Consider the following 25810-nt stretch of genomic DNA (forward strand, 5'->3'; position numbering starts at 1 on the left):
TTATTAACAGTGTCAATCATTTGAAAAAATTCAAATGAGATAAATCATAAAACATAAACATCAGCTGACATGCTCATACCCAGGACATTACTACTGCAGTTTTAAGTATAATCCACCAGGGGGCAGAGAAATGGAATCACAGAAAACTTGCACATTTCTAATTTAAGTGAGTAGTGGAAAATATCTTATTACTTCTGTTAATAGAAAAGATTTGCAGGCTTTTAACATGAAATTCACTATACAGGACACAATTAAAGGTACAATCTAAATCTGAAGCAAATATGCCTGAGGATATTTGCTTTTTAAAATAATGGTGATTATTCTAATTTGCCATGCTCATTTGCACAATTTCTCTCTCTCTCAGAGGTTATCTTTTATTTATGTGTGAGAGAATGACTATGCAGTTATCCTTTCTCACTGCTCACATGATGAACCAAGCACATCCATCACTCTCATTCATCTCACGGTGCTTTCAGCCTCCTCTCTTACGCCAGAACTCAGAAGCCACGGAGCTTCTAAATTCTTTACCACTGTTAACAGATCTTTAAGTACTCCTCCTCTCAAATGCTTAACCTGCTGTGCTGAAGATTTCAAAGTAGCTATGTAAAGAGAAAAAGAAAAAATATTCTCTACATATAATTGCAAAGAGGCTAATACGTAGACTAGACAATTTGAGTTATTCATAGAAGTCAACATCCATTTTATACATAAGATGGAGCTCATGATTATTGCATTTAAGCAGGCCCTGATTTGTCTCCAGTAATTTTCCAGAGGGATTCCTAATTGGTCTGCACCCTGATTTAAGACAATCCCTCCTCTGACACATGCTTTAAGATGGCAATGAGGGCATCCCTGGGGGCGCAGTGGTTAAGAATCCGCCTGCCAATGCAGGGGACACGGGTTCAAGCCCTGGTCCACATGGCGTGGAGCAACTAAACCTGCAAGCCACAACTACTGAGCCCGCATGCCATAGCTGCTGGAGCCCACACGCCTAGAGCCCTTGCTCCGCAACAAAGAGAAGCCGCCCGCAATGAGAAGCCGGCGCACCACAGCGAAGAGTAGCCCCCACTAGCTGCAACCAGAGAAAAGCCAGCGCACAGCAACGAAGACCCAATGCAGCCAATAAATAGATAAATAAATAATAGATTTATTAAAAAGCAAAAAAGATGGCAGTGAAGCAATGATGCATTAAGAAAATGTCAACAGTTGCCTAAATTCTTTTTTTTTTGGAAGGAAGAAGAGGATGAATAAGAAAGTAAAAATCAAATTTATGGAGCCAGAATTCTGTTTAGCAAATAGACCGATCATCTTTTTGGATGATGGAAAATGACTCTCTATTAGTAATTCTGCAGATGAATCATGATACTGGGATGCTCAAGAGATTTTTGGCATAAAGGAGTCAGTGACATGGCCTGTGGAGTATTGAGCTATAAGATGAAAAACATCAACCAACTGCTCTCAGAAACTAACTGCACTGATAATACCAAAACTCCAATTTAACATTAAAACCCTGCAGTCTGTTTTATGTTTTGTTGAAAGTACATTGCATGGCAATTTTTTCTTCTTTTTAGCCTGACAAATGCTATCCTATGGGAACAGAACGTGAGAACATTCTCACAATTTCAGGGCTTCGAGTTAGTCTCTGCTCAACTCGTCTAGCAAGTCTACTCATCCCTTTCCTAACTAGGCAGGAACCAGATATATTGGTGTTATTTAGAATCACACCCTGCTTCAAATGCTTATTCAGCTGCATTTCCAATATTTTGGACCTGCTACCGTCAGTCACATTTCAATACGTGTTTATGATCTGTAGTTTTAACTCTGCCACTTCTTGGTCACAATTCAGGCTTAGCCTTTATGTTATGAAAAAAGAAATGCTGTGTCAGCTGAAAAATACACTCTAATTACAATAATAATATAACAGCAAAAGACAGTTTGTCTCACAATTAAAGAACTCAGAATCATCATGTTATAACAAATTTTATTGAACAGCAAGAAAAGTCAGGGGTTAGAATATGCAGATTTCCTCAAAAACTTTTGATCCCCCAAAATAAAAAATTATCTTCCTATTTCTCTCAATTTCTTCCTCTTTCTTTTCCCCGTATCTTTTTCCCCCAAATTTAAAACATTCCTTTTTTTTAAAAAAAAAAAAGCCAATTTTCAACTTAGTTTTAGTTAGGTTTTAGTCCATAAAACTGCTTTTAACATTGTACACTGCCTTTCCCTCCAGTTAATTGGATGATTTTATTAGCCAGTCAACTACTTGCAGTGAACATATACCATCAGGCAAAATATTGGCTTCCATTAAGTATCACAGAATATGATTCCTGTGAAAAAATGTAGTAACTAAGGCATAATGAGGTAGCATCACTTGCCCAGCTGTTGCATAAAATTCACATCTCCTGAACAGAGTGATAGGTAAAGATAGCTGACTGGATTCTAAGGCTAATGGGACTAGGCCCCTGGAGGGTCAGATAATCATGCACTATTATGATCACAGTTTCTAGTGAGCCAAACATCTGACACAGTAAGCCATAAATCAAAAGATGGATCAGGGAAGAGAAGGTTCTGTGTATATCCATCCAACCCCACTGACAGAAAGACAGCTGAAAGCACAAGCCCTACTGAGGCCAATCAGTGGTGAAATTACACACTAAGTAAGGTTGACACGAACACACATATACCTTGGAAATTTTAACTATGCCAAGTATGATGAAGTATCCTGATGACTGTGTTGGACGAACCCACACATCATATTACATTTGTCCCAAATGACACATCATTTGTTTATTAAAGACATCCTTCTCTTATTTGTATTTTAAATTCCTAGGCACTAAAGATAGTTCTCTTTAATGTTAACCAATTCATGTTCCCTGTTGACTTTCTGAAACTATAAGAAAGAAAAAAAGTTAAAATGTCAGCTAAATAAAACTAACACTTGGGTATTTAGGTACTCCAAATCTACTTTGGGAATAAGAAGTGTATAAAATGTAAATTTTCTCATACATCATACTTCAAGTTACAATCATATTTTAAAAATCCAAATTGTTATCATAAAAGACACCTGCTCCAAGTCCCTCACTCTTTTTCAGATTAAGAAACAAGAGCCAGAAATGATAAGCAATTTCTCTGTGCAACCCAGATGAGTAGCAGAGCATGGTCGTGACAATAGAAAGAACAATGGTGCCCACGTTAGCCATTGTAAGTCTGGCGTCAGCGGTTCTCAGCCAAATGGAAGAGGAACTCTCCGCACTGGAATTCATTCCTGAGGCTGTGTGGTGTGGGGGAAGGAAGGTCAGGTTTGGAATCAGATAGATTTGGATTCTCAGTCCTAGCTCTTTTACTTACTAGTTCTCCTTCTGTGTGATGATAAGAAAATTAATATCTTGGAGTCTTAGTTTCTTCATCAGTAAATTGGGACAATGAGGTGTATTGTGAAGGTCCGACGTGAGGATTAGAGTAACACAGCATGGGCCCAAATTATAGCTGTTATTATTATCATTAGGAGGCTTTGAGCAATAATGAATTCAATTTTATATGGGAAGATTATACTGGGGACCCAGCTTCAGTAGGGCATGTTCTATGGCTAACTGTTCCAGAAAAAACAAGTCATAGCTGCAGTGATGATCTGTCATTCTCTTCCCTATCTCCAAATGCCTTTGTCACCCTGTACTTTGAAATAAGTCATTTACTTTGAGAATTTGGCCTAGTCTAGGGGTTTGATGTGTGAACATGAAGCAAAGCTACATGGCACATATGGGGACTGAATTAGAAGCCTGGGTGAACCTTTGTAAGTTGTCCTAAGCAAGTGAACCAACCTCTCAGCTCCATAAGGAACATGTGTTAATAGGGAAGAACCTATGTATTCTATTACAAGTTAATCACTAAAGGGATATTGCCTATAACCTTAAATTATATGTAATGGCCCATCTCTGGGAACCCTGCTTCCCAGGTAGTGAGCATTAAGCTAAAATACCTTTGTTTAGTTCACAGGAAACATCCTGACCAGGCTCACCTGTGAATGACTGCAGGCAGGAAGAAATTAACACACCCCTCGGAGGCCGATGGGAACCAGGAAGTGTTTGACTTTACTCCCTCCCCGTTTAGTATAAAAGAAGCCTGAATTCTAACTCAGGCAAGATGGTTCTTTGGGGCATGAGTCCACCATCTTCCCAGTTTGCTGGATTTCCGAATAAAGTCATTATTCCTTGCCCCAACAGTTTGTCTCTTGATCATTGGCCTGTCGTATGGTGAGCAGTACGAGCTTAGACTCTGTAACACATGGAGGACAGGGAATCCCCCCCGTCCCAGTTCACACAGACAACGTAATTGAACGTAGGTCACTGTCTCATTTGTACCCATGGGATTTTTTTCTTTTTAGAATTTGTATGTGAGGTTTATTTGAATCACACAACATTAAGTTCCTTTGGATTTGTTGTGTTTTTTGATGTATTCATTTCAGCCTCTGACCTAAGTGAATTCTGTATTTATAAACAATTTGACCAACTTAGAACAATTAGAGTTTAATTTTTTGAACAAAAATACAAGAAAATCTCAGCCATTATGAACCTACAGGGAATGTCACACTGGATATATACTTTTATTAGTAATCAAAAGTTAGTACTTTAAACACTAGAGTTTTTCCATTATAAGGTACCCATGGGATTTTAATTTATAGAGGTGACTGAATGAGGATACAGCGAGATCAATGCCATTGAAAGAAGAATTGACTACTTACGTCTCCAGAGAGGAGAGGGCATGCCACACCACACAGGGCCACTTGGGGACCACTTGATTGTGGTCAGGAGGCAGTGCAGGAGCAAGGGGGATGGGGAGTCTAGGGAAGCCCCATGCCATTTTTTACTCATCCTTCCATCACTTAGTTCTCTCCTATGGTATACAGAAATTACCTTTTCATTTTATATGTAAATAGCAAGCAACCTTGCTTTCAAATTTTCATCTGGAGGGAGTTTGTGGTGATTGTTATGCTGCCTTTCATAAATAGAGTTCTTTTAAAAGACCCTGAATTTCATGTTGAGTCATTAAGTCATAGAAGTTCAAAAGCTAGAAGGGGTCTTGAAGTTACTCAGACCAACCCTTTCAGTTTATATCTGGGGAATCAGTCATTAAAAATTCTTCTGGGGCTTCCCTGGTGGCGCAGTGGTTGGGAGTCCGCCTGCCGATGCAGGGGACACGGGTTCGGGGAAGATCCCACATGCCGCGGAGCAGCTGGGCCCATGAGCCATGGCCGCTGAGCCTGCGCGTCCGGAGCCTGTGCTCCGCAACGGGAGAGGCCACAGCAGTGAGAGGCCCACGTACCGCAAAAAACAAAAATTCTTCTGAACTTAGAGGTGTGGGATAGGGAGGGGGGGAGGGAGATGCAAGAGGGAGGACATATGGGAATATATGTATATGTATAGCTGATTCACTTTGTTATACAGCAGAAACTAGCACACCATTGTAAAGCAATTATCCTCCAATAAAGATGTTAAAAAAAAAAGAATAAAAATTTCTGGTTAAAAAAATAATAATAAAATAAAAATTCTTCTGAGTCTTAATGCCTTTACTATTATTAAAATCAAACAGAATATAATTAAGCACTTAATTAAAAGCATTAATAACCATTCTCAGCCAAAAAGAGGTTAAATTTCAGAGAGTAAGGAAGCTTTTTTCTTTTCTTGTCTTCTCTCCTCCAAAGTAATAGTTCAAAGTGGAGACGTAAGAAAAAAGTCTCTGCAGGTCATCAGAAGTTAGGAGAAACTACAAGAGTCATTCTCAAGACAGATTTCTCTCTATGGAGTCATCCCGCCATCACCAGTGCTCTCAGCAGACTTCAGACAACATCAAGACCATGACCAGTCCGAGACAGCTTTACATTTAAGAACAAGGCAAAGGTCCTCACCCAATAGACAATGAATTCGTGTCTGGAGAAGAATGAATCACTCCATCCTTGATCTCCTTGTTTTGTTTTGGCTTTCCCCCTGCTTAAGAGTAATAATGGAAAGACAGCAGGGCAAGCACATTAAACTTGGATAGTCTCTTCTCCTTTGCTCATTCAGCTGCCTGAGAGTCTAATGATAAAGATGGTACTCAGAGAACCAGAAAAATGACATGGTGCAACCTGAGGCATATCCTCATGGGGAGAGAAAAGTAGAGGCTCTAACCATGAGAGATGCCAAGGGTGCTTGAGATGGCTGGCCTCATTCACGTATCTTTCTGAAGCACTGTGATGACAGGCATACTGCCTGAAAACAAACATGGATAGAAAATTACTTGAAATAAAAATCATTTCATTGATTGAGTTTTGGTTTTATCACAGTAACATATGCACACAGTTTAAAAATTCAGCTAGTCCTACAAGACTAATTATGAAAAACAGTGCTTTCCCACCTGCCAGATTCTCTTTTCAACCACAGCTACTTATAATTCTTTAAGTCAATTCTTTTGGTATTTTTCTCTATATCTCTGAATAGCCTTCTTATACTATTATTTCTTGAAAGTTTTTTCCTGGTTTTGGGCATTATGTAGGGACTTTACAGTAGGGGAGAATTTAGTTCTCTTTCAGCCCATCCCCCTACATGGCCTCACCACACACAGAGTTTTCTCATTCCCCCATCCTCCCAGGAAGAGTATATTTGTATTTATAATTGTGGTTAGATCCATACTTACATTATTATCATTATATAAATGCTATTCATAGCACTCTCTCTGGTACTTAAGAGGGCTCCTCACCGAGCTTGGAGGGATCACCCAGGCATATATTCATTCAGCAAGTATTTATAGGATGCCTACAGCATGCCAGACACTATGCTCAATGCTGGTTACACACGGGGGGTGAAAAGAACTCATACAGAACCTACCTATATGGTGTAGGACAGTGGCCCAGCCTCTGGAACCAGAGTGCCAGGAGTCACATCTTAGCTTTTCTACTCCCTAGCCATGTAATCTTAGGTCATTTACTTAACCATTTTGTACCTTACTTACCTAAGAGATGTTGGGAGGATTAAATGAATCAAAACATGTAAAACACATGTAACAGTGCCTGGTAGATAGTGGAAACTATATAAGTATTACATATTTTTATTCTTTTAGGAGTCAAATGGAAAGAAGACATTTTATGTACATTCTACAGATATATATACATACACACATATACCTATATACATGTATATACACTGTATTTATAATAAATTACATAGTGTAAGTCCTAAGGATGAAAAGTACAGGGTGTTATGAGAGCACTGAACCAGAGGAATCCTCGTTTAGATGGGGGCTCAAAGAAGGAACGCTTCTCTGAGAATGTGACATTTCTGCCGGAAATCAAAGAGTGACTAGAAAGTAGACAGAGGGGTAGAAGCACACTATAAATATCACAAAAGAGGGTAGACCATATATCAAGTCCCCAGGGTCAGAAAGAACTTGGTAGGCTTGAGGAACTGAAAGACCACTGAGGCTGGAGCACAGCAAGAGACAAGAGTGTCAAGAACCCAGACAAGGATTTGTGAGCCATGAAGAGAGTAATGGATTTTATTCTGTGTGCCATGGCTGGCCAGTGAAGGGTTTTAAGCACGGAAGTGTCCTGAGCAGATCTTTATTTTAGAGAGGTCAATCTGATTGTCTAGAAGTGATTGTATTAAAGAGGAGCTGGAGGGAATTCCCTGGCGGTCCAGTGGTTAGGACTCAGCGCTTTCATTGCCGTGGGTCCGGGTTCAATCCCTGGTTGGGGAACTAAGATCCTGCATACCGTCAGGCACGGCCAAAAGAAAAAAGAAAAAAAGGAGGGGTGGGAGGGCGGAGCTGGAGAAGTTCTCCACTTCCTGGTAAGTTCATGCCCCAGACAAACCAGATGAAAGATGGTGATTTGGATTAGAATAATGGCAGTGGAGGTGGTGAACAGTGGACAGAGTCAATGTATATTTTAGAGTTGAATCAACATGACTTGGCAATAGATTGGAAGTGCCCGCTCAGGGACTGAGAAGTACCAGGACTAACAATGAGGCTTTTGAAATGATTATCCCGGTGGATAGCAGTGCCTTTACTGAGATAGGATAGATTGATGAAAAGGAGATTTGGGCATGGCAATGGAGAGAATATTGGACATTATGCTCTTTATTATTCTAAAGCAAGTGGTTTTTTCAATATATAACAGCTTTACTGAGCTATAATTCACATACAAACCACTCAACGTGTACAATTCAATGGTTTTCAGTATATTCACAGAGTTGTGCAATCATCACCACAATCAATTTTAAGGCATTTTCATCATCCTCAAAAGATAATCCCTACTTATTCATACCTATTACCAGTCACTTCCGTTTTCCCGCAATTCTCCCAGCCCTAGGCAACCACTAATCTACTTTGTTTCTATAGACTTACCTATTCTGGGCATTTCATATAAATCCAATCACTCAATATCTAATCTTTTGTGACTGGCTTCTTTCACGTAGCATAATGTTTTCAAGATTCATCCATTTTGTAGCAGGTGTTAGAACTCCATTCTTTTTTATGGCTGAATAATACTCTATTTTATGGATATACTACATTTTATTCATCAATATGTCAGCTGCTGAACATCTGAGTTATTTCTATTTGGCATCTATTATGAATAGCCAAAATGCTGCTTTGAACATTCATGTACAAGTTTCAGTGTAGATGTATGTCTCATTTCTCTTGGATATAGACCTACTATTGGAATTGCTGTGTCATATGGTCACTCTGTGTTTGACTTTTTGAGGAACTGCCAGAATGTTTTCCAAAGGACTCGCTATTTTACACTGCCACCAACAGTGTGTGAGGGTTCTGCTTTCTCCATATTCTGTTCACCACTTATTATCTGCTTTTTTATTATAGCCATTTTATTTTATTTTATTAATTTATTGATTTTGGCCGCACCGTGCTGCTTGCAGAATTTTAGTTCCCTGACCAGGGATCGAACCCAGGCCCACGGCAGTAAAAGCACCGAGTCCTAACTGAGGCAGGAGATAGATGGGCCCCAAGATGGGCAGCTGGAGTCTGTCCCCTGTGGACAGATACTCCAAGATAGAGATAATGGCAAAAGCAAAGAGGAGTTGAGCCTGTCGAGATAAAAGATAGAGACCACATATTCCTAATTCTCGAAGTCAAGGAGACCTTCCCAACTACATACGTGCAGAAAGCCTTCTTGGGGGCCTAAAAGGGAGGCGGCACCACCCCATAGTAAGTGATGTCAACCTACCCATAAGCCTCTTCACTAGAATCCATCTTGGCTAAGAGATGCGTGAGCACACAGGGGAGGACCCAGAGATAAACCAAATACGGACTCAGAACCAGGCAAAGCAAGATGATTGGCCAGAGGAAATGTGGAAGAAATGTCCCATATAAGTGATTCAAACTACCATGAGGGCGCGACCCTCTCTCTGAGTCTGCCCACGTGTGCCTATTCACACGTACTGTTTTAGGTCCTAATAAACACTTTACTTGTTTCAGTACTTTCCGCCTCTTTGTGGAAATTCATTTCTACAAAGCTGATGGGCCAGGGCCCTTGTCACTGGCCACTGGCCCTCATGGTCTAGTGGCTAGGATTCAGCACTCTCACTGCCGCGGCCTGACGTCAATCTCTGGCTGGGGAACTGAGATCCTGCCTCAAGCTGCTGCAGGCTGAGGCCACCCTGGACCACCAGGGAATTCTCAGTCATAGCCATTTTAGTAGGTGTGAAGTACTATCTCAATGTTTTGATTTTGCTTTTGGCTAATGATGGAGAGCATCTTTTCTTGTACATATTGGCCATTTGTATATCTTCTTTGCAGAAATATCTAATCAGATCTGTTGCCCATTTTTTAACTGGGTTATGTCTTTTGTTATCAATGCCTTAAGTGTCATATCTAAGAAGGTTTTGCTTAGCCCAAGATCATGCAGGTTTACTCCTATATTTTCTTCTAAGAATTTTATAGTTTTAGCATATACAGTTAGGTTTGTGATCCATTTTTGATTAATTTTTGTATATGGTGCAAGGTAAGGGTCCAATTTCATTATATGCATTTGAATATCCAGTTGTCCCAGCACCGTTTATTGAAAGGACTGTCCTTTCTTCATTGAATTTTCTTGGCCCCTATTTTGAAATCAATGTGAAGATTTACTTCCGGATTTTCAGTTCTATCCCATTGATCTATATGTGTATTCTTATGCCTGTACCACAGTCTTGATTACTGTAGCTTTGTAGCAAGTCTTGAAATTGGAAAGTGTAAGCCCTCCAACTTTGTTCCTCTTTTCAACATTGTTTTGGCTCTTCTGGTGTGAGGAAGAACACTCCTGTGTGTGTCTCCTCTACTCTCAATACCCACTTCACTACACTACTTCACTGCTGATACCAGATATGTAGGTTGTCCAAACATCAAGAAATTTTGCAACACCGGGTAGGTGTCCTACAATGTAACTCAACTCTGTCACTATCTACCTACAGATAGCACCCTATCCCACAGGTTAAGGATTTAGTCTTACAAGGTTTTAGTCTTACAAGACTGCCCTCACTTCCACTTCAGATGCCTATTGCATGTCCAGGTTGTTACCTGCACTTCTGACTGATGGGCTATAAATCAGAGGTTCCCACAATCTACTCTGTAGCTTTGATTTAATTTGCTAGAGCAGCTCACAGAATTCAAAGAAACATTTACTTATGTTTAAACTGTTATTATAAAAGATGTTATATAGGACAGAGGGTGAGGTCTAGAAGGGCTCTAGACACAGGAACCTCTGTCCCCATGGAACTGGGATGTGCTACCCTCCCAGCATGTGAAGGCCCCATTCACCAACCGGAAGGCTCATCAAATCTTGTTCAAGAGATTTCATAGAGCTTGATCTCCAGCCCTCTCCTCTTTACCTTCTCTGAGGTCAGTGTGTGGGGCTGAAAGTTCTAATCATTTAATAACTGGGTTTTTCTGGTGACCAGCCCCATTCTGAGGCTATCTATGGCCCCCAACCTAAATCACCTTATTAGCATAAATTCAGGTATGCTCAAAAGGAGCTTCTTATAAATTACAAAAAACACTCCTATCATTCAAACATTCCGGGGGTTTTAGAAACTTTTTAGGAATGGGACAGGGACAAAAACCAAATACATTTCTTACTATACCACATCTGGGGTCCTTAGAACTGCCAAATGAACTTCAGAATAACCTTGGTGATTTATGCAAAGACATCAGTTGAGATTTTGATAGGGAAGTGTGTTGAATATGCAGAGCATTTTGGGGACTATTGCCACCTTTATAATAAGTTTTTTGATCCGTGAACACGGAATGCCTTTCCATTTATTTATGACTTCTTTAATATCTTTCAACAATGTTTTTTAGTGTTCGGAATGTAGGTTTTGCACTTCCTTTGGTAAGTTTACTTCTAAGTATTTTGTTCTTCTTGATGCTATTCTAATACATCACATTATTTTTAAACCTACTTTAACATCTCTGAAATTGTGATGTCTTACAATCAAGAGTATTTTAGTATAATGCCTTCAACTGGAAGCAATTTTTTTATCTTGGTGGACATAAATGTGACTTACAATCAATTGCTTCTTAGATTCAATACCATATAGCACCAAATGTGAAATGTCTGTGAAACGTTGAAGTGGAAATGAAAAATAAGCATTTGGGTATATTAATTTGGAATCAGAAGAGAGGTCTGAACTGGCGATAGAAATGTGGGGCCGTATGAAGTTCATTATTTAAAGCCACAACTTTTCCCTTTGGGCTAAGCGGGTAGAGAAGACAAGAGAATCCACCTTGCAGCCCTGAGAAATCTCAACAAGTAGAAGTTGAGCAGAGGAAGAAGAGCCAGCAAAGGTAACATTTTTGTTTTGAGTCTATCATTGTCATTATTGCTGTTGTTATTATTTGTCACTAGATGGAAGGGACTATAGGGGCATGAAATCGCCTCCTTTGCCTCCTTTGTTCTCCAATGAACCCTTGAGCTGAGCACTGCACTACTTTTTTTTTTTTTTCCACACTGCGTGGCTTGTGGAATCTTAGTGCCCCGACCAAGGACTGAACCCAGGCTGGGCCCTCAGCAGTGAAAGCACCTAAACACTGGACCACCAGGGAATTCCCAGCACTTCACTACATTTAGATATTAACCTACATGCCACAGATAAATCCATGTTTATCTGAGAAATAATATATTGACTAACCACCAGCTCTTTCACCCCTGAAAATCTGACATGAATACAAATAAATAAATAAGTCTTTCAGGTCTTCAGAGCAGCATTATAATCTGATTGGGATAGAAAATAGGCACAGGCTTACTGCATATTAACCTAGAGTAATTGTCTCAGGCAGAAGAGGAAAAACAGTCAGTAGAAGTACTGTAGCATTCACGATTAAAACCAGAACTACGTATAAAAATTTTTCTAAGGAGTTCATATCCCGTTCGCTGTCACATTTCTATAACATAAGTAGGACACCAGCTGGTAGTTATGCGAATCATCTGCCTTTCGTTTACTGTTTGTCACTTCACAGGTGTTGAATCTTATTCATTCCTTCTTTCATTTTTTTCCCTTTGTATTTTAATGCCCTAACCATCATATAAAGTTATCATAATACCATATCCTCTATTGTGGTCCTCCACCAGGGAAGATTTTGACCCAAGAGGACATTGGGCAATGTCTGGAGACATTTTCAGTTGTCACAACTGGAGATGAAGTGCTACTGACATCAAGAGGGTAGAAGGACAGGGATGTTGCTAAACATCTTATGGTCCCTAGGACAGCCCCCATAACAAAGAATTATCCGGCCCAAAATGTGATTAGTACCAAGGTTCAGAAATTTTACCAATGGGGATAAGTTTATATGTACATGAAATTTTTAGGGGCAAAGTCCATAGCATTTACCGATTTCTTGAAAGTGGTATAACTCAAAAATTTAAGAAACACTGGTTTTAATGAATATTTCATCTAGGCCTTGGTATGAATGAATATATCATCTAGGCCTTGGTAACAAGTGACATATTAACCCTATTTCACAACAGAAATCACCTTTCTAGTTAAAAAGACTTATCTTTGCCAATCAGATTTCCCTATCCCTTTCTGTTGTCCAATTTCGTTCATGGGTAGACAAACACAGATTTCCTGTCTTTAGGTTTTCCAAGTACCTCATCCACCTCCTATTAGCCAGGTTAATATAGTTATTATGGTTATGGTGACTACTAATAATTAAGCTATGGTTTCATGAAATGTCACTATAAGTCCTGCTTTCTTTTCAATCCCTGCCATGTTTCAATTCCTGCTTTCTTTTCAAGTCCTGCTTTCTTTTCAATTCCTACCATGTTTCATACGCTGCTAAGCACTGGGTATATAGTGGTGAAAATGAGCTTACGATTGAATACTGGAGAGATATTAATAAAATTTGAACATGTAACTTAAAACTGCAATACGGAAGGAAGGGCGTGCAAAGTGAAGGCGAGAGGATCTGAAATGAGGTTGAAAAGGAAGGACTGAACAACCAGATCGTTGTCGTATGCCACCCAAATGCAATAAGCAGTTAACCCCTTCCTGGCTATTTTAAACAATTTGGCGATACACATATACCAGTCCAGAAAACGTGCTATGTACTTATGTTCAACTAACATTTCCTGGGGCACTGACAGGCAAATTTGGGAGAGCGGAGGCTATGGGTCAAGGTGGGACAGTCAAATGCAAGACCCTCCTTTGTTGTTTTATCTGTAGTTCTAATTACAAACCAATGTGTGCTGGGGGGCGGGAGGGGGAAGGTTAAGAAAAAGCCGACGTCTAAACATGCTGCCCTTTCCAGATAAACATTTAATAATCGTTACAATCGCCATCACTCTTGATTCTGATATTGGAAATTAGCTGTCGTGGCCTATAAATCAAGACCAAAAAACCCACAACTTATCCATTTCCCTAAGTATTAACAACTCAGTATATTGTTAAGTAGTCAGCCTGAAACGGTCAGGGGGGCCTAGCCGGCAATTTTCAGTGAGACAGTCAGGCGTGAATCTTGAACTCACTAAAACCCCCAGAATGGTCAAATAACTGAGGTTTCCATGGGAACGAGGTAAAAGGTAGGTGGTGAGAGAACAAAGGCCGCGCGTCCCAGTTCAGGGCCTCCCGGCCCGCCGGCCGCACTGGGGGCGGAAGCGGCGGTGTGCCAGGGTGGCGGGCTCCGGGGTCGGTGACCCACACCGCCGCGGCGCTGGCGCCCCTCTCCGGGATCCTCCCCAGGCCGGGGCACAGGAGGACGCCGCCGAGACTGGAAGCTCGTGAGAGGGGACGCACGGGTAGAAGTCTGGCCGCCGCCCCAGTGAGTGAGCAAGCGACTTGTGAATCACACTGCGGGCCGTCACCCGCCAGGACCGAGATCACGCGGCTCCTAGGGCCGGCTGAAGCCGCCCAGATGGAGCACGCAAGAAAACGGGGAGGCGGTGCGCCGGGGACAGAGCGCGACGTCCCCCGCCGTTCCAGTCTCTGAGGGGCCACCGTCCCCGCCAGGCCCCGCCCCCTCTCGCTTATGTAATAGGGGCGCGCTGCCATTGGCCCGCGCAACCGGAAGAGGCGCAGGCGCGCAAGCGGGTGGGGGCGGAGGGAGGCCGCGGCAGGAAGGCCGGTGGGCGGGGGCTGCGCTGAGCAGGCTGCGCTGGGGCGACTGGGAGAGCTGTGCGGTGTGCGCGAGCACGAGGTGTAGTGGCCTCCCCCTAGGCTGAGGCGGCGGCGGGCGCGCGCGGCGGCGGGTGCGAGGCGCGGGCTGTTGTGCTCCCGGCTCTCCCCTTTCCCCTCCTTGGCGGGTGGAGGAGGCCGAAGCGGTACTGGGCGCGCTGCGCTCCCCTTCCTCTCCCTCCGGCCACCTCCCCCGGCCCTCTCGCGCTGCGCGGTTCCTCCGACGCAAGACTGTCCCGGCCCGGGTGAGCGGCTGTGGGGCGGTGCTGACGCCGCAGGACTCCTGGGAGCCGGGTGGGGGCCCTGCCGGCGGGGTCGGCGGGGACCGTGGGGGGTCATCGCGGGTCGCGAGGGGCCGCCGGCCTGCCCCGCCTCCCTGGGGGTGGCCGAGCCCGTCCGGTCCCGGCGCGGGCCGCGGAAGGACGGGAAGCTCGGGCGTCTGCCAGGCCCTGCAGGTGGCCGGGTCGCAGGCCGGCCGCGGCGGCGGAGCGGTAACCCGCCGGCGACAGCAGCTGGTCGGTTTCTCGAGGCTGGGGCTCCCTGTGGCCGAAGGGGCCGGGTTTCGGGCAGCCGAGGCCTCCAGGAGGCGCGTCTCGGGCCGGGGTCCGTGTGGAGTGGCGGGTAGGTAGGGGTTGTGTGGCTCTGGGTGGCAGAAGAGAGGAGGGAGCTCTCCCAGGCGGGAGAGGTCGGTTTGGGAAGGAAGGCGCGCTGGGCTGCAGCTGGGCTCAGCGAAGTGCTGGGTGAAAGAGATCTCACTGCTGGTGCTTTCATCCTCTCTCCTCGCCAAAAGGGATGTATTTAAAAGGCTAGGGTCAGGATGTTGGTCACTGCTTGGGCCTCTTCGTTTTAGATGCTTGTGGAGAATGATCCTACTTCTTGGATCCAAAATCTATTTCTCTCTTACTCGTTTGTTTGGTTTTAAGAGGATCTTTGGGACAGTGCTTACTTGTTGCCTCCTGTAAGAGCTCCTCATTTTGGAAGAACTCCTTATTCCCTCTACTGCTTCCCTCTTTGGAGCCCCCTCAGAAGACCATACAAAATAAGAGTTATATTAAAAGCCAGCTTTTAGGTGCTTATAAAGGACTTCTTGCTCCTCCGTTTGTTGCATTTAGTCAAGGAGAAGTTATGCTTGGTTACGCTTAGATCTTGTAGAAAACTCAGCTGGCTTGAGAGTAAGTCCTAAGTCGAGCTGTCCAAAAGCAGGTGGTTTGTTCGTTTGCATTTCTGCTTTCAGAAAGGAAATCAGTGCAGCGTGTTGCTAGAACTTAGGGGCCTACCTCAGGCGTTTAGACTGATTCAGTTTCCCTTACCTGGTGTTTTCTGTTTTAAAAATAAGAACAAGCAACCACAGTCTTCTATTTATTAAAACTTCTATGGCTTTTTGTTACTTTTGTTAGATGACAATGAAAATGGGTTAAATGTATTGTTAATGTTATATTTGAGGAGAAATGGTAACTGCAAAAGTTAAAAATAATGTGTATCTAATGGCATTGCTTTCTACAGATCACTGCTTGAAAATGTTATCAAAATAGCTAATAACTTCTAGATATCAAAGAAACCTCTAGAATTAGTAGCTTAGAATTTTATAAGTTTTTTTTCCTATGTAAAACAATTAAGAGGTTACCCACACAGTGTATTAACATACGTAGCATAGCATACATCGTGTGGAAGAGTTCAGATCTATGAGAGAACTGAAGTATTCTAACATAAGGTATTGATACTAAGGCATTGAGACATTAAGAATGCTATAAACATTAGGATGCATAAAGATTGAATACCTATCATCCAAATAATACAAAAGTATCCAAATCTGTTTCCATGGGAATTGGTTTGTAAGCGTGCCATAAATATACGTTAAAAAAAATCATTTCATTCAGCTTGGAATTAATAAGAATTTGGTTTTTAAAAAATAACAGAAATGATAGTCTTCAAGGGCTAAGCCGTCTGGTAATATTTACCTTTATTTGGTGAGAATGGGGTTCCAATATTAGGCTAGCATACTAAACATTTTTGTAATTTGTTAAAATATTCAGCCAGCTTCCTAGAAAAGGATTGATCCTTCCTTATATTTTGACTTCTGGTTCAGTGTTTAATGCTAGTGGGAACTCGTCCAATTGATGTGTTTATTTTTTCAGTTTCCCTTTTTCTTTTTGGGAGAAGCTCAGGTGTTTCAATGAAATGCTTTGACCTCATACCTGTTAACTAGTTAAGGTTCCAGTCAGAAAAAGCTAGCACTATTTTCGGGTGAAGTTATAGATCCTTTGTGTGTTCATGTCCTGCAATGACTTAAAAGTTTAAAATTTAATTGCAGTGCTAGTCAAAACTATCCATAGGAATTCTCCTTAGATCCTATTTTAAAGTATTTAAAAAGCAGCTGAGACTCATTATAGACCTTTTATGAACAGATTTAACTTGTGTTGTCTTAAAGGAGTCTTTAATTTTAATGAAAAAATAAAAGTAGTTCTTTTCCCTTAATTTTTAACCCATGTTCATTTCAGATAATCAGTAGTAAAAAGTGGTATCTTTCATTTTTGTAAAGGTACCCTTAATCTTATTTAATAATTTGTCCAGCAATCCTATGAATACCATTTTTTTTTTTTAAGAAAGAATAGCACAGTAGTTTCATGAAACCTGAGTATTTAAGAGAACGGTTTCCATTGCTCATATGAGCTCCTTTAGAGACATTAGATGACAGCTTTTATTTCTCTTAAAGTTGTAAGAATCTCAGGTTGCACAGTGAATACTGGAAGGGGAGAGTACCTTTGCAAAATGATCAGACAAATGATTGAGGAAGGGGCTAAACTGTTTTTGGTAAACTTATGAAGATTACATATAAGAAAGTGTATAATTCTTAGGTGTACAGCTCAGTGAATTTTTACAAGTGAATCAACCTGTATAACCATTACCTAGATCAAGACACAGAACATTATCAGTACCCCAAAAATCCCCCTCATGCCCTTTCTTCCCAGCGTTACTTCCTAGATTAGTTTTGCCTGTTTTGAACTTTATACAACAATATGTTCTTTGTATCTGGCTTCTTTCCTTAATGCTGAGATATAACCATGTTGTTTAACAATAGTTTCTTCTCTTTGAGTGCTGCATAGTATTCCATTGTAGAAATCTGCTACAAGTTATGTATCCATCTTACTATTAGTAGGCATTTGGATTGTTTCCAGTTTTAGAAACAGTGTACCTGCACTTCTGTTGAATATATACCAAGAGTGGAATTGTGAGATTATAGAGTAGACGACTAGTTTTCTACAGTGGTTATATCAATTTATCCTCTAGTAGCATTGTATATGAGAATTTGTAACTCTGAGAGTGTTATCATACTTAGATTTCACTTTAATGCCTCAACTTCTGTTTTTAGATATGGCTCGTGGACAGCAGAAGATTCAGTCTCAGCAGAAAAATGCCAAAAAGCAAGCTGGACAAAAGAAGAAACAAGGACATGACCAAAAGGCTGCTGCCAAAGCTGCCTTAATATATACCTGCACTGTCTGTAGGGTAAGGGGAATTGAAAGACTTAGCTTTCTCGTGGACAGTTCTTTCATTAGAGATTGGTTTGTATAGGTTAAAATTTTGCAAACATGGCGAGATAAATGCTTTACTTGAAATAGGAGATTTGAGAACTGGTTTTGTTAGGAACCCGTCTTCATTTATCTGTTCAACAGTTTTATATATATACGTGTATACACATATATACACACGCACATATATATGCTTTTTGTTGTTGTTGTTCACGCCGTGCAGCATGCAGGGTCTTAGTTCCCTGACCAGGGGTTGGACCTGTGCCCCCTGCAGTGGAAGTGTGGAGTCCTAACCATTGGACCGCCAGAGGAGTCCCAACAATTACATGTTTTGGATAGCTCCTTTGGCCAGGCACAGCTCTCTTGGTGTTAGTGAAAAGGAGTGAACAAAGCAAAATCCGTTTCCTCATGGAGAATAAAGATGTCTTCTTAAGGGCAACACTTTGAACTTTAAAAAAGGTCAGATTTACATTCTTAATTTAGAGCTATGTAATATACCTCTGGTCATATTAATTGGTTTTTTTTTTTCTTCGCTACATTCATAGTTATGATGTCTGCAAAACTAAATAGAGTATATTCACATTGAGGGCTTTTACTAGAATTAAGGTGTTTTATTAGATTTGAAGAATAATCATAACAGCTGCTATTGAGTGCTGACCAGGTGCCAGACACTGATCGAAGTGTTTTACATGCATGAGCCCATTAATTCACATAACAACCCTATGGCATAAAGTACTTTTATTCTCATTTTACGGGAGAGTAAATTGAGTCATGGGGACTGAATAACTTGTGCAGGGTCACCCAGCTAGTATGCAGAAGAGCTAGGATCTAAACCCAGGAGGTCCAGCTCCAGAGCCCACCTTTTAGACCACTATACCACACTGCCTTAAAGAAGTTTTTCTTAAATTCCAAGCCAGGGTCTCTTTTTAGCCTGTTTGTTCAAGCTCACTACCCTTGAAGTTAGTGAATAAAAGTGCCAAAGGAAAAGTGCATAGTGAGGTTGATCCAGTTACAAGAAACTTTTTGTTCCCCCCAAAGCCCTATGCCTAGGTAGAATTGGTAGTAGGGATGGGAAGGGATCTTGATAAGACTTGATTCCTGGACTAAAGTTTATCATTTATTGAAGTCATTACTGATGAAATAGAAGTTCCTAACTACATAAAAGTTCTCATTAATCTAAGAGAGGAAATCTATTACGTTAAATAACCTGTTCATAGTGAGCTTTGATATACTCAAAATAATGAAATTGAGCAGCTTCAGATTCTGTTTGGAAAGAGGCAAGGTAAAAGTAAATTTCGCTAAATTACTAATGAAGAAATACCTTGACCTTAAAGTATTAGAGTAGCTCATATATTTAAAAACTCAAAACAACAAAAAATGTTTAATTCATGTTTTGTCTAATGTAATGTGCTAAAGAATAATTGAAGGTCCTTGCCTAGGTAAGTCAGTATAGTGTAGTATTTGAGATCTGAAGTACCTAGTACTAGGTTAACCATAGGTATTGGACAAATTAATCTCTAGGTTTTAGTTTCCTTAGCACATAAAATGAGGATAGTAGGACCTGATTTAAGATTACTGGAAGGGGGCTTCCCTGGTGGCGCAGTGGTTGAGAGTCCGCCTGCCGATGCAGGGGACACAGGTTCGTGCCCTGGTCCAGGAAGATCCCACATGCCGCGGAGCGGCTGGGCCCGTGAGCTATGGCCGCTGAGCCTGCGCGTCCGGAGCCTGCGCGTCCGGAGCCTGTGCTCTGCAACGGGAGAGGCCACAACGGTGAGAGGCCCGTGTACCACAAAAAAAAAAAAAAAAAGATCACTGGAAGTTTCTATGAGAATTCTGGTAACATGCTTAACATAATGTGTTCGGTAAATGTTACCTATTGTTTACTGTTAATCAGATAAGAATACTTCATTCTGTGTGACCCTTTATATGTGAAATGTGGGAATATGCTAGGAATTTCTTTGTTACAGGGTCCTTTTTCATATGACAGCCATTAAGTTATAGGAATTTAAAAGTGTTTTGCAATAGTTGTCAATCGTGAGTAGTCTCAGGACTTTAAAAGTTAGCACATTTTTATTTCATGAATGAGGTCTAACTCTTCTTTTTTGCACAATTTTTTGAATTAGACACAAATGCCAGACCCTAAGACCTTCAAGCAGCACTTTGAGAGCAAGCATCCTAAGACTCCACTTCCTCCAGAATTAGCTGATGTTCAGGCATAAAGTTGTTTACAGGTAATTGACCTTTTCTTCTTTTTGTTCGTTAATGGCAGGGCTGTATAGGAGAGCAGAATTATCTTCTGTAATTGTAAAATTGATTTCTGTCGTCTAGCTGAGACTTCATTACTGAAGTTAATGTTTAACTTTACAATTGTTAAAAGTCCATTTTCCCAGACCGTATCCTTTCAGTGCCTTTGAAACATCCACGTTTTTAACCACTGTAGGCAAAAATGGCATGAGGTGATGCTGGCCCACTCTGGTCCAAGAATGGAAGAAAGTTTTCAGTTTAAAGAAAATAACTATTATAAAGGTATTTGAGAGTCTTGCTCCCAGAAGTGATGCAGACCAAAGTTTATGAGTGCTTTTTTGCAGGTGTTTTACTTAGAATGCCTAGTAGAGCTTCTGAGTACGTTAAAATGTAAGGCAAAATGTAGGCATTCACTGTATAAACTAGGCAGTTGCTTGAAAATAAATCAGTTTATACTTTGTGTGGTTGGATTTTTTTTTCTAAATGGTGGTGGTATATGCATGAGTATTATTTTTAAAGTAAATTCATCAAAGGTCTGTTTCTACAAATTCAGCTGACGGGTCTGTCAGACTAACGTCGTAGCTTAGGCACGTTGTGCTTTTTTTGAATTTTATTTATTTTTTTATACAGCAGGTTCTTATTAGTTATCTGTTTTGTACATGTTAGTGTATATATGTCAATTCCAGTCTCCCAATTCATCCTGTGCTTTTTTTTAAAGACATTTGAAAGGCATATAAATCACATTTGTGTAATGCTTACGTTCACCGAAAATCCTGCTTATGTTTTGTAGGTGAATTCGTGACACCTTTGACTCTTCTCCTGTCTCAGACCTTAGGTAACAAACCTGCAGCTGCTTTTCTAACAAACTGTTGATCAGCAAAAATAAAGGGGCTACAGAAACATTCATTTTTATGCTGTTCCCTTTTGGGCTTCATGCAAAGACAATTCTGTGTAAATGTACAGTTGACTCTGATTTGGAAATCTGAAAATCAGTCCATCCTTGTTATAAAAAATTTTTTTACAATTGTAATTATATTGATGTTCATATTGTATAAAATAACTCATTTAATAAAGTAGTACTTTGATTTTACAACATCACAGGATAAATGGTTCTAGAAATTCTGTTCTAACTTTCTACATTATTTGCCTTATAACAATCTAATGAATTCATCAGCTAGAATTGCAAGCGCAATTCTTATCTCCCTTTCTAAGTTCAGGGGCATGTTCATAGTTAAACTAGAGCAGACTCATTCATTAAATTTGTGCACACGATTTTATTGGCAGCTGCTGACCTAGGTGAAGAATGACTTACCTGCTGCCTTAGCATATTGCAATCATGTGTCATTTTCCCCTCTGATTGTTTCTTGTGATTGAGGTTGGAATATTTAAACTTGCTGTGTGACCTGGCTATACCTGCCAGCCAGGTCTAGCTTGTAGATAACTGATAAATTCCTTAAAGTGGTTGGATTGTCAGTCAGCCCATCTGAAAAATTAGGTTCTGAAGTATATGCCACAATGAAGTAATCAGCCTACTGTTCAATACAAAATATGATGGCACATATGTGAACTGGTAAAGACCTATCTTTTATAAATTATACTTGATTCTTTGAAAATGGTTCAAGTTCTTTCATTTGAAATTGAAATATAATTTTCAAAGGAGTTTTTGGAAGTTAATAACAATTTGGCCAATTTATGAATGGATTTTGCATTAACAGAAAGATTGGAATGGCTTGTGACTGGGTTAATTCCCAGAACCTTCTCCTTCCTTTCCTTTTTAAGTGAGTAGTTGATTTTTACTTTGTTCTGGTTCCTAAAATCAAAGGCTGTGTACAGTATGACTTCCGTCTGAACTAGAAAAATATTAAAATAGGCCAATATCCACATTTTTTTGGCTCTAAGGATGGGGAAGTGGGTTGGTTCCGATGAATGAGGTAAATGCTACCCAGTTAAAACAGACTAATTTGGGTTTCTTCTAATTTGCTTTTGCCAACTATTAATACAAGTGAAACCGCTGTAACTCAGTTTAAATTTTAAAGTTGATAGAATAGGAAGAACACTCAAATATTTACTGGTAATTGCTTAGAGCCGCAAATCTGATCCTGTGGATTACAAAATGCATTCCCTCTTTCTGCTGTAACTCATCACTGCATTTGTTTTGTAACTGTACATATTCTGCCCACCTTGTTTGTCTTCACGGTAAGTTTAAAATAAGATATTTCCAAGGAAAAGCTTCAGTGGTGATAGTTTCTTAGTAACTCCTATTATACTCTTACTTTAAAAATAGTCATTATTTCATGTATTTGATTTCCTCAGTTTCAGATTTATTATTTGTTAATTCCCAGTATGTTAGTTACCAGAACATTAGAGTTGGCCTAATTGCTTATAGTGGTTATTAACAGAAGTTCTGGTTAAATTACAATTTAAAAGTTTTTAAAAGTGCTTTGAGCATATGTATGTTTATGTTAGTAACAAATCATTTAAAAACCTTTTACAAGTTTTGGGTTAATTTTTATTTGTTTTACTGACTAATTCAGAATAAAAGCTTTATGTTCTTGTATTTAACCCTTTTTTTATAAGCAGCTGAGGACAGCATATTTAACTTTAGATCTCAGTGATAGGGAGATGGCTGCATTGATATAGCATAAGACATTAATTCTTTCATGCGAGGATTATTAGTGCAGTCCCCATTTTTTGTGTTTGGCTTAAATCGGTGTAAGGGGAAGATTACAATTTTTAAACATCCTCATTAATTTGAAGATTCTCTAACAGATCACAGCAAAGTTCATTACAAAACTGTTACGGTGTCTTCAAAGACTTGATAAAATACACAGAATTGCTCCTTTTGTATTCTGTATTGCCATTAGTTGCCAAAAGGAACGGGGTTAAGATTAAACTTGTTTCCATTCTCCTTCGTATGCATCTACATCCCCATGTTTAACTGACACACTGGGGGCTCAGTTGTGTGCTGTAATGTCTTATTAAAGAAGATATTAAAGAAAACTAAATTAGTCTAATTTCTTCTACATTTTAGGAAATTTTTATATTGCCTTTTCCCATTTTTTTTTTCATTTTTCAATTTAGAATTGTCTCTTGAGTGTAGAACTTGGTAGTTCTAAGGGTGGCAAGAGATTTCTTTCATTTCTCAAGGTTTTCCCTTTAGTCTTATCTGTTTGAGGTCTATAGAATACTTCTTAAGAATAAAAGGAAAAACGTTGCTTAGAACCTTGCTATATAAATAAGTGTAAGCTGTTGGAAGGGGGAAGTAATTAGCTACTAATATAAAAATAATACTAAAACAAAAAATGCTTAGATCAGTTAATTGAATTGAATGGATGGATAAGTCCTTAAAGACATTGACTCAGATTTGAGATAACACTTTTGGTTTTATATTAAGATACTGTATAGCTAATTAATCATATCATACTGGGATGTATGTAGCATGAATAAGATAGGCTTTACCAACATTACTATTTTACCCCCCCAAATCTTTGTTTTTCATTTTTTAAATATGTGGACTATACTGTACCTGTTTTAAAATGTGGTTAATGTAGAGGCCTTTTTCTATAATACAGTGATCGATCACAGTCGAAACTATAACTGAAATATATTTAAGCCTATGAATCTGCATTAATTCATTTGTGCTAGAATTTTCGTTTTGGTGGTAGTTTTTGGTCTGGTTTAGTTTTGGTCACAGATAATATACTTTTTAGAGTGTATTGCAATGAAGATCAACACTAGGGGGTTGTGTTTACTGTGACTTTACATTCTGAGATCTTTCAGGCTAGCTTAATTTTATCTGTTAAAGTTTCAGAAAAACCTTAAGTGCTCCCAATGTGAAGATTTAACAAAACATCTGTCTGCTTGGCTGAGAAAATAGATGTTTTATTAATGAAAGTACAACCTGTCTTTATTAATTGTGGATTACCATATGAAACTGAAAATTAAATATCTTCTATTTTAAATGTTCTTTGGCTAAGCTGTTTACTAAGTTACCATATTTTTGGAGTTTTTTTGTTTGTTTTTGAACAGCCATTCTTTAGCTCCAGTTTTTCTGTGTGTAATATGGCTGCAAATTTAAAATCTGCACATATACAAACAGACTTCAGTCATTTATTTATATCCATATGGGCATATCTATATTGTGAAGTAATTATGTTAAAAATCATATTCCTTTCTAATCATTTTTTAATTTATGAGCATCATTGTTCCTTTACATGATATTAATACTAATGGCTTAGGGTTTTGTAGACATACGTACCTCACTTTATCACTACCTTCTGCCTTGTAAAATTCAGAATGGGACTTGCATTTTGGATTCTATTTTATTAAAATTTTAATTAGAAAATAGGCCATCATAATATTTCCTCTGTAACGGTGTAACAGTGTTTCTCACAATGAGGTCTATAGCTAAGGTGACCATACATCCTGGTTTGCCAAAGACCACTTTGGCTTAAATATTGATTTAATATTAATTGATATTTAATATCAAAGTAATGTTATTTATAAGGTATCTCATAAATCTTAATATTGCCTCTTTTTATCACACGTGTCATCAGTTTATAAGGTCACCTGTGTAGAACAGCTGAAGTCATTTTTTTGGCCACACCGCACGGTTTGCGGGATCTTAGTTCCCTGACCAGGGATTGAACCCAGGCCCACTGCAGTGAAAGCACTGAGTGCTAACCACTGGACCGCCAGGGAAATCCCTGAAGTGCTTTTTTTTTTATAACAACACCTTTTATTAATTAATTAATTTATTTTTGCTGTGTTGGGTCTTTGTTTCTGTGCGAGGGCTTTCTCTAGTTGTGGCAAGCGGGGGCTGCTCACTATCACGGCCTCTCTTGTTGCGGAGCACAGGCTCCAGATGCGCAGGCTCAGTAGTTGTGGCTCACGGGCCCAGTTGCTCCGCGGCATGTGGGATCCTCCCAGAGCAGGGCTCGAACCCGTGTCCCCTGCATTAGCAGGCAGATTCTCAACCACTGCGCCACCAGGGAAGCCCCTGAAGTGCTTTTGTAAATGTAGGTTTTTTTAAGAAAACTATGATACCCAGAAATCCTTACTCATTAAATGGGAATATAGTGTACTGGCAAGGTTTGTCTTTTAAAGGCCTTGAATCTATTTTATTTAATTTTTAAAAAATATATCCTACCAAGACTTAAGCATCTGGTAAAATTAACTAGATTTTAAAACTATGAAATGCCTTTATTTACAGACATTCATATAAACTTTATGTTGTTTGTACCATGTTGTTCAGACTTCTGTCTCCTGATCATCCTTTCATCCGAACGACTTAGGGGAAATGCCAGTTGGGATTAGAGGTACTGCCTGTTAGTATAGAACACTTTTACTGAGGAAGAAAGGGAAGTCTGCAGCATTGGCTGCAAGTTAGACATCCTCTAG

At 39.9% G+C, this 25810-nt stretch overlaps 1 protein-coding gene across 7 annotated transcripts in view; it reads left to right on the forward strand.

The window, feature by feature from the left end:
• The first annotated feature begins 14575 nt into the window (after positions 1-14575).
• Positions 14576-25810, forward strand: part of ZNF706 (zinc finger protein 706) — a 37792-nt gene continuing 26557 nt past the window's right edge. For 3 of the 7 annotated variants that reach the window (XR_016388362.1, XR_016388364.1, XR_016388363.1), the window contains exons 1-4: positions 14780-14881; positions 18007-18143; positions 20290-20397; positions 21201-21245. Coding sequence is in view for 3 of the 7 variants with exons in the window: in XM_022584677.3 (XP_022440385.1) it covers positions 18009-18143; positions 20290-20385 (231 nt within the window). In the remaining 4 variants the exon portion in view is untranslated. Of the gene's footprint in view, positions 14659-14779; positions 14882-15114; positions 15258-18006; positions 18144-20289; positions 20398-20606; positions 20693-21200; positions 21506-25810 lie in introns of those variants that run through there. The other 4 variants (XR_016388365.1, XM_022584677.3, XM_022584675.3 and 1 more) reach the window with 4 other exon arrangements.

This window comes from Delphinapterus leucas, chromosome 17 (assembly GCF_059928025.1).
Source record: "Delphinapterus leucas isolate spDelLeu-1000000601 "Yukka" chromosome 17, BTC_Dleu_Yukka2, whole genome shotgun sequence".
Taxonomy (NCBI): domain Eukaryota; kingdom Metazoa; phylum Chordata; class Mammalia; order Artiodactyla; family Monodontidae; genus Delphinapterus; species Delphinapterus leucas.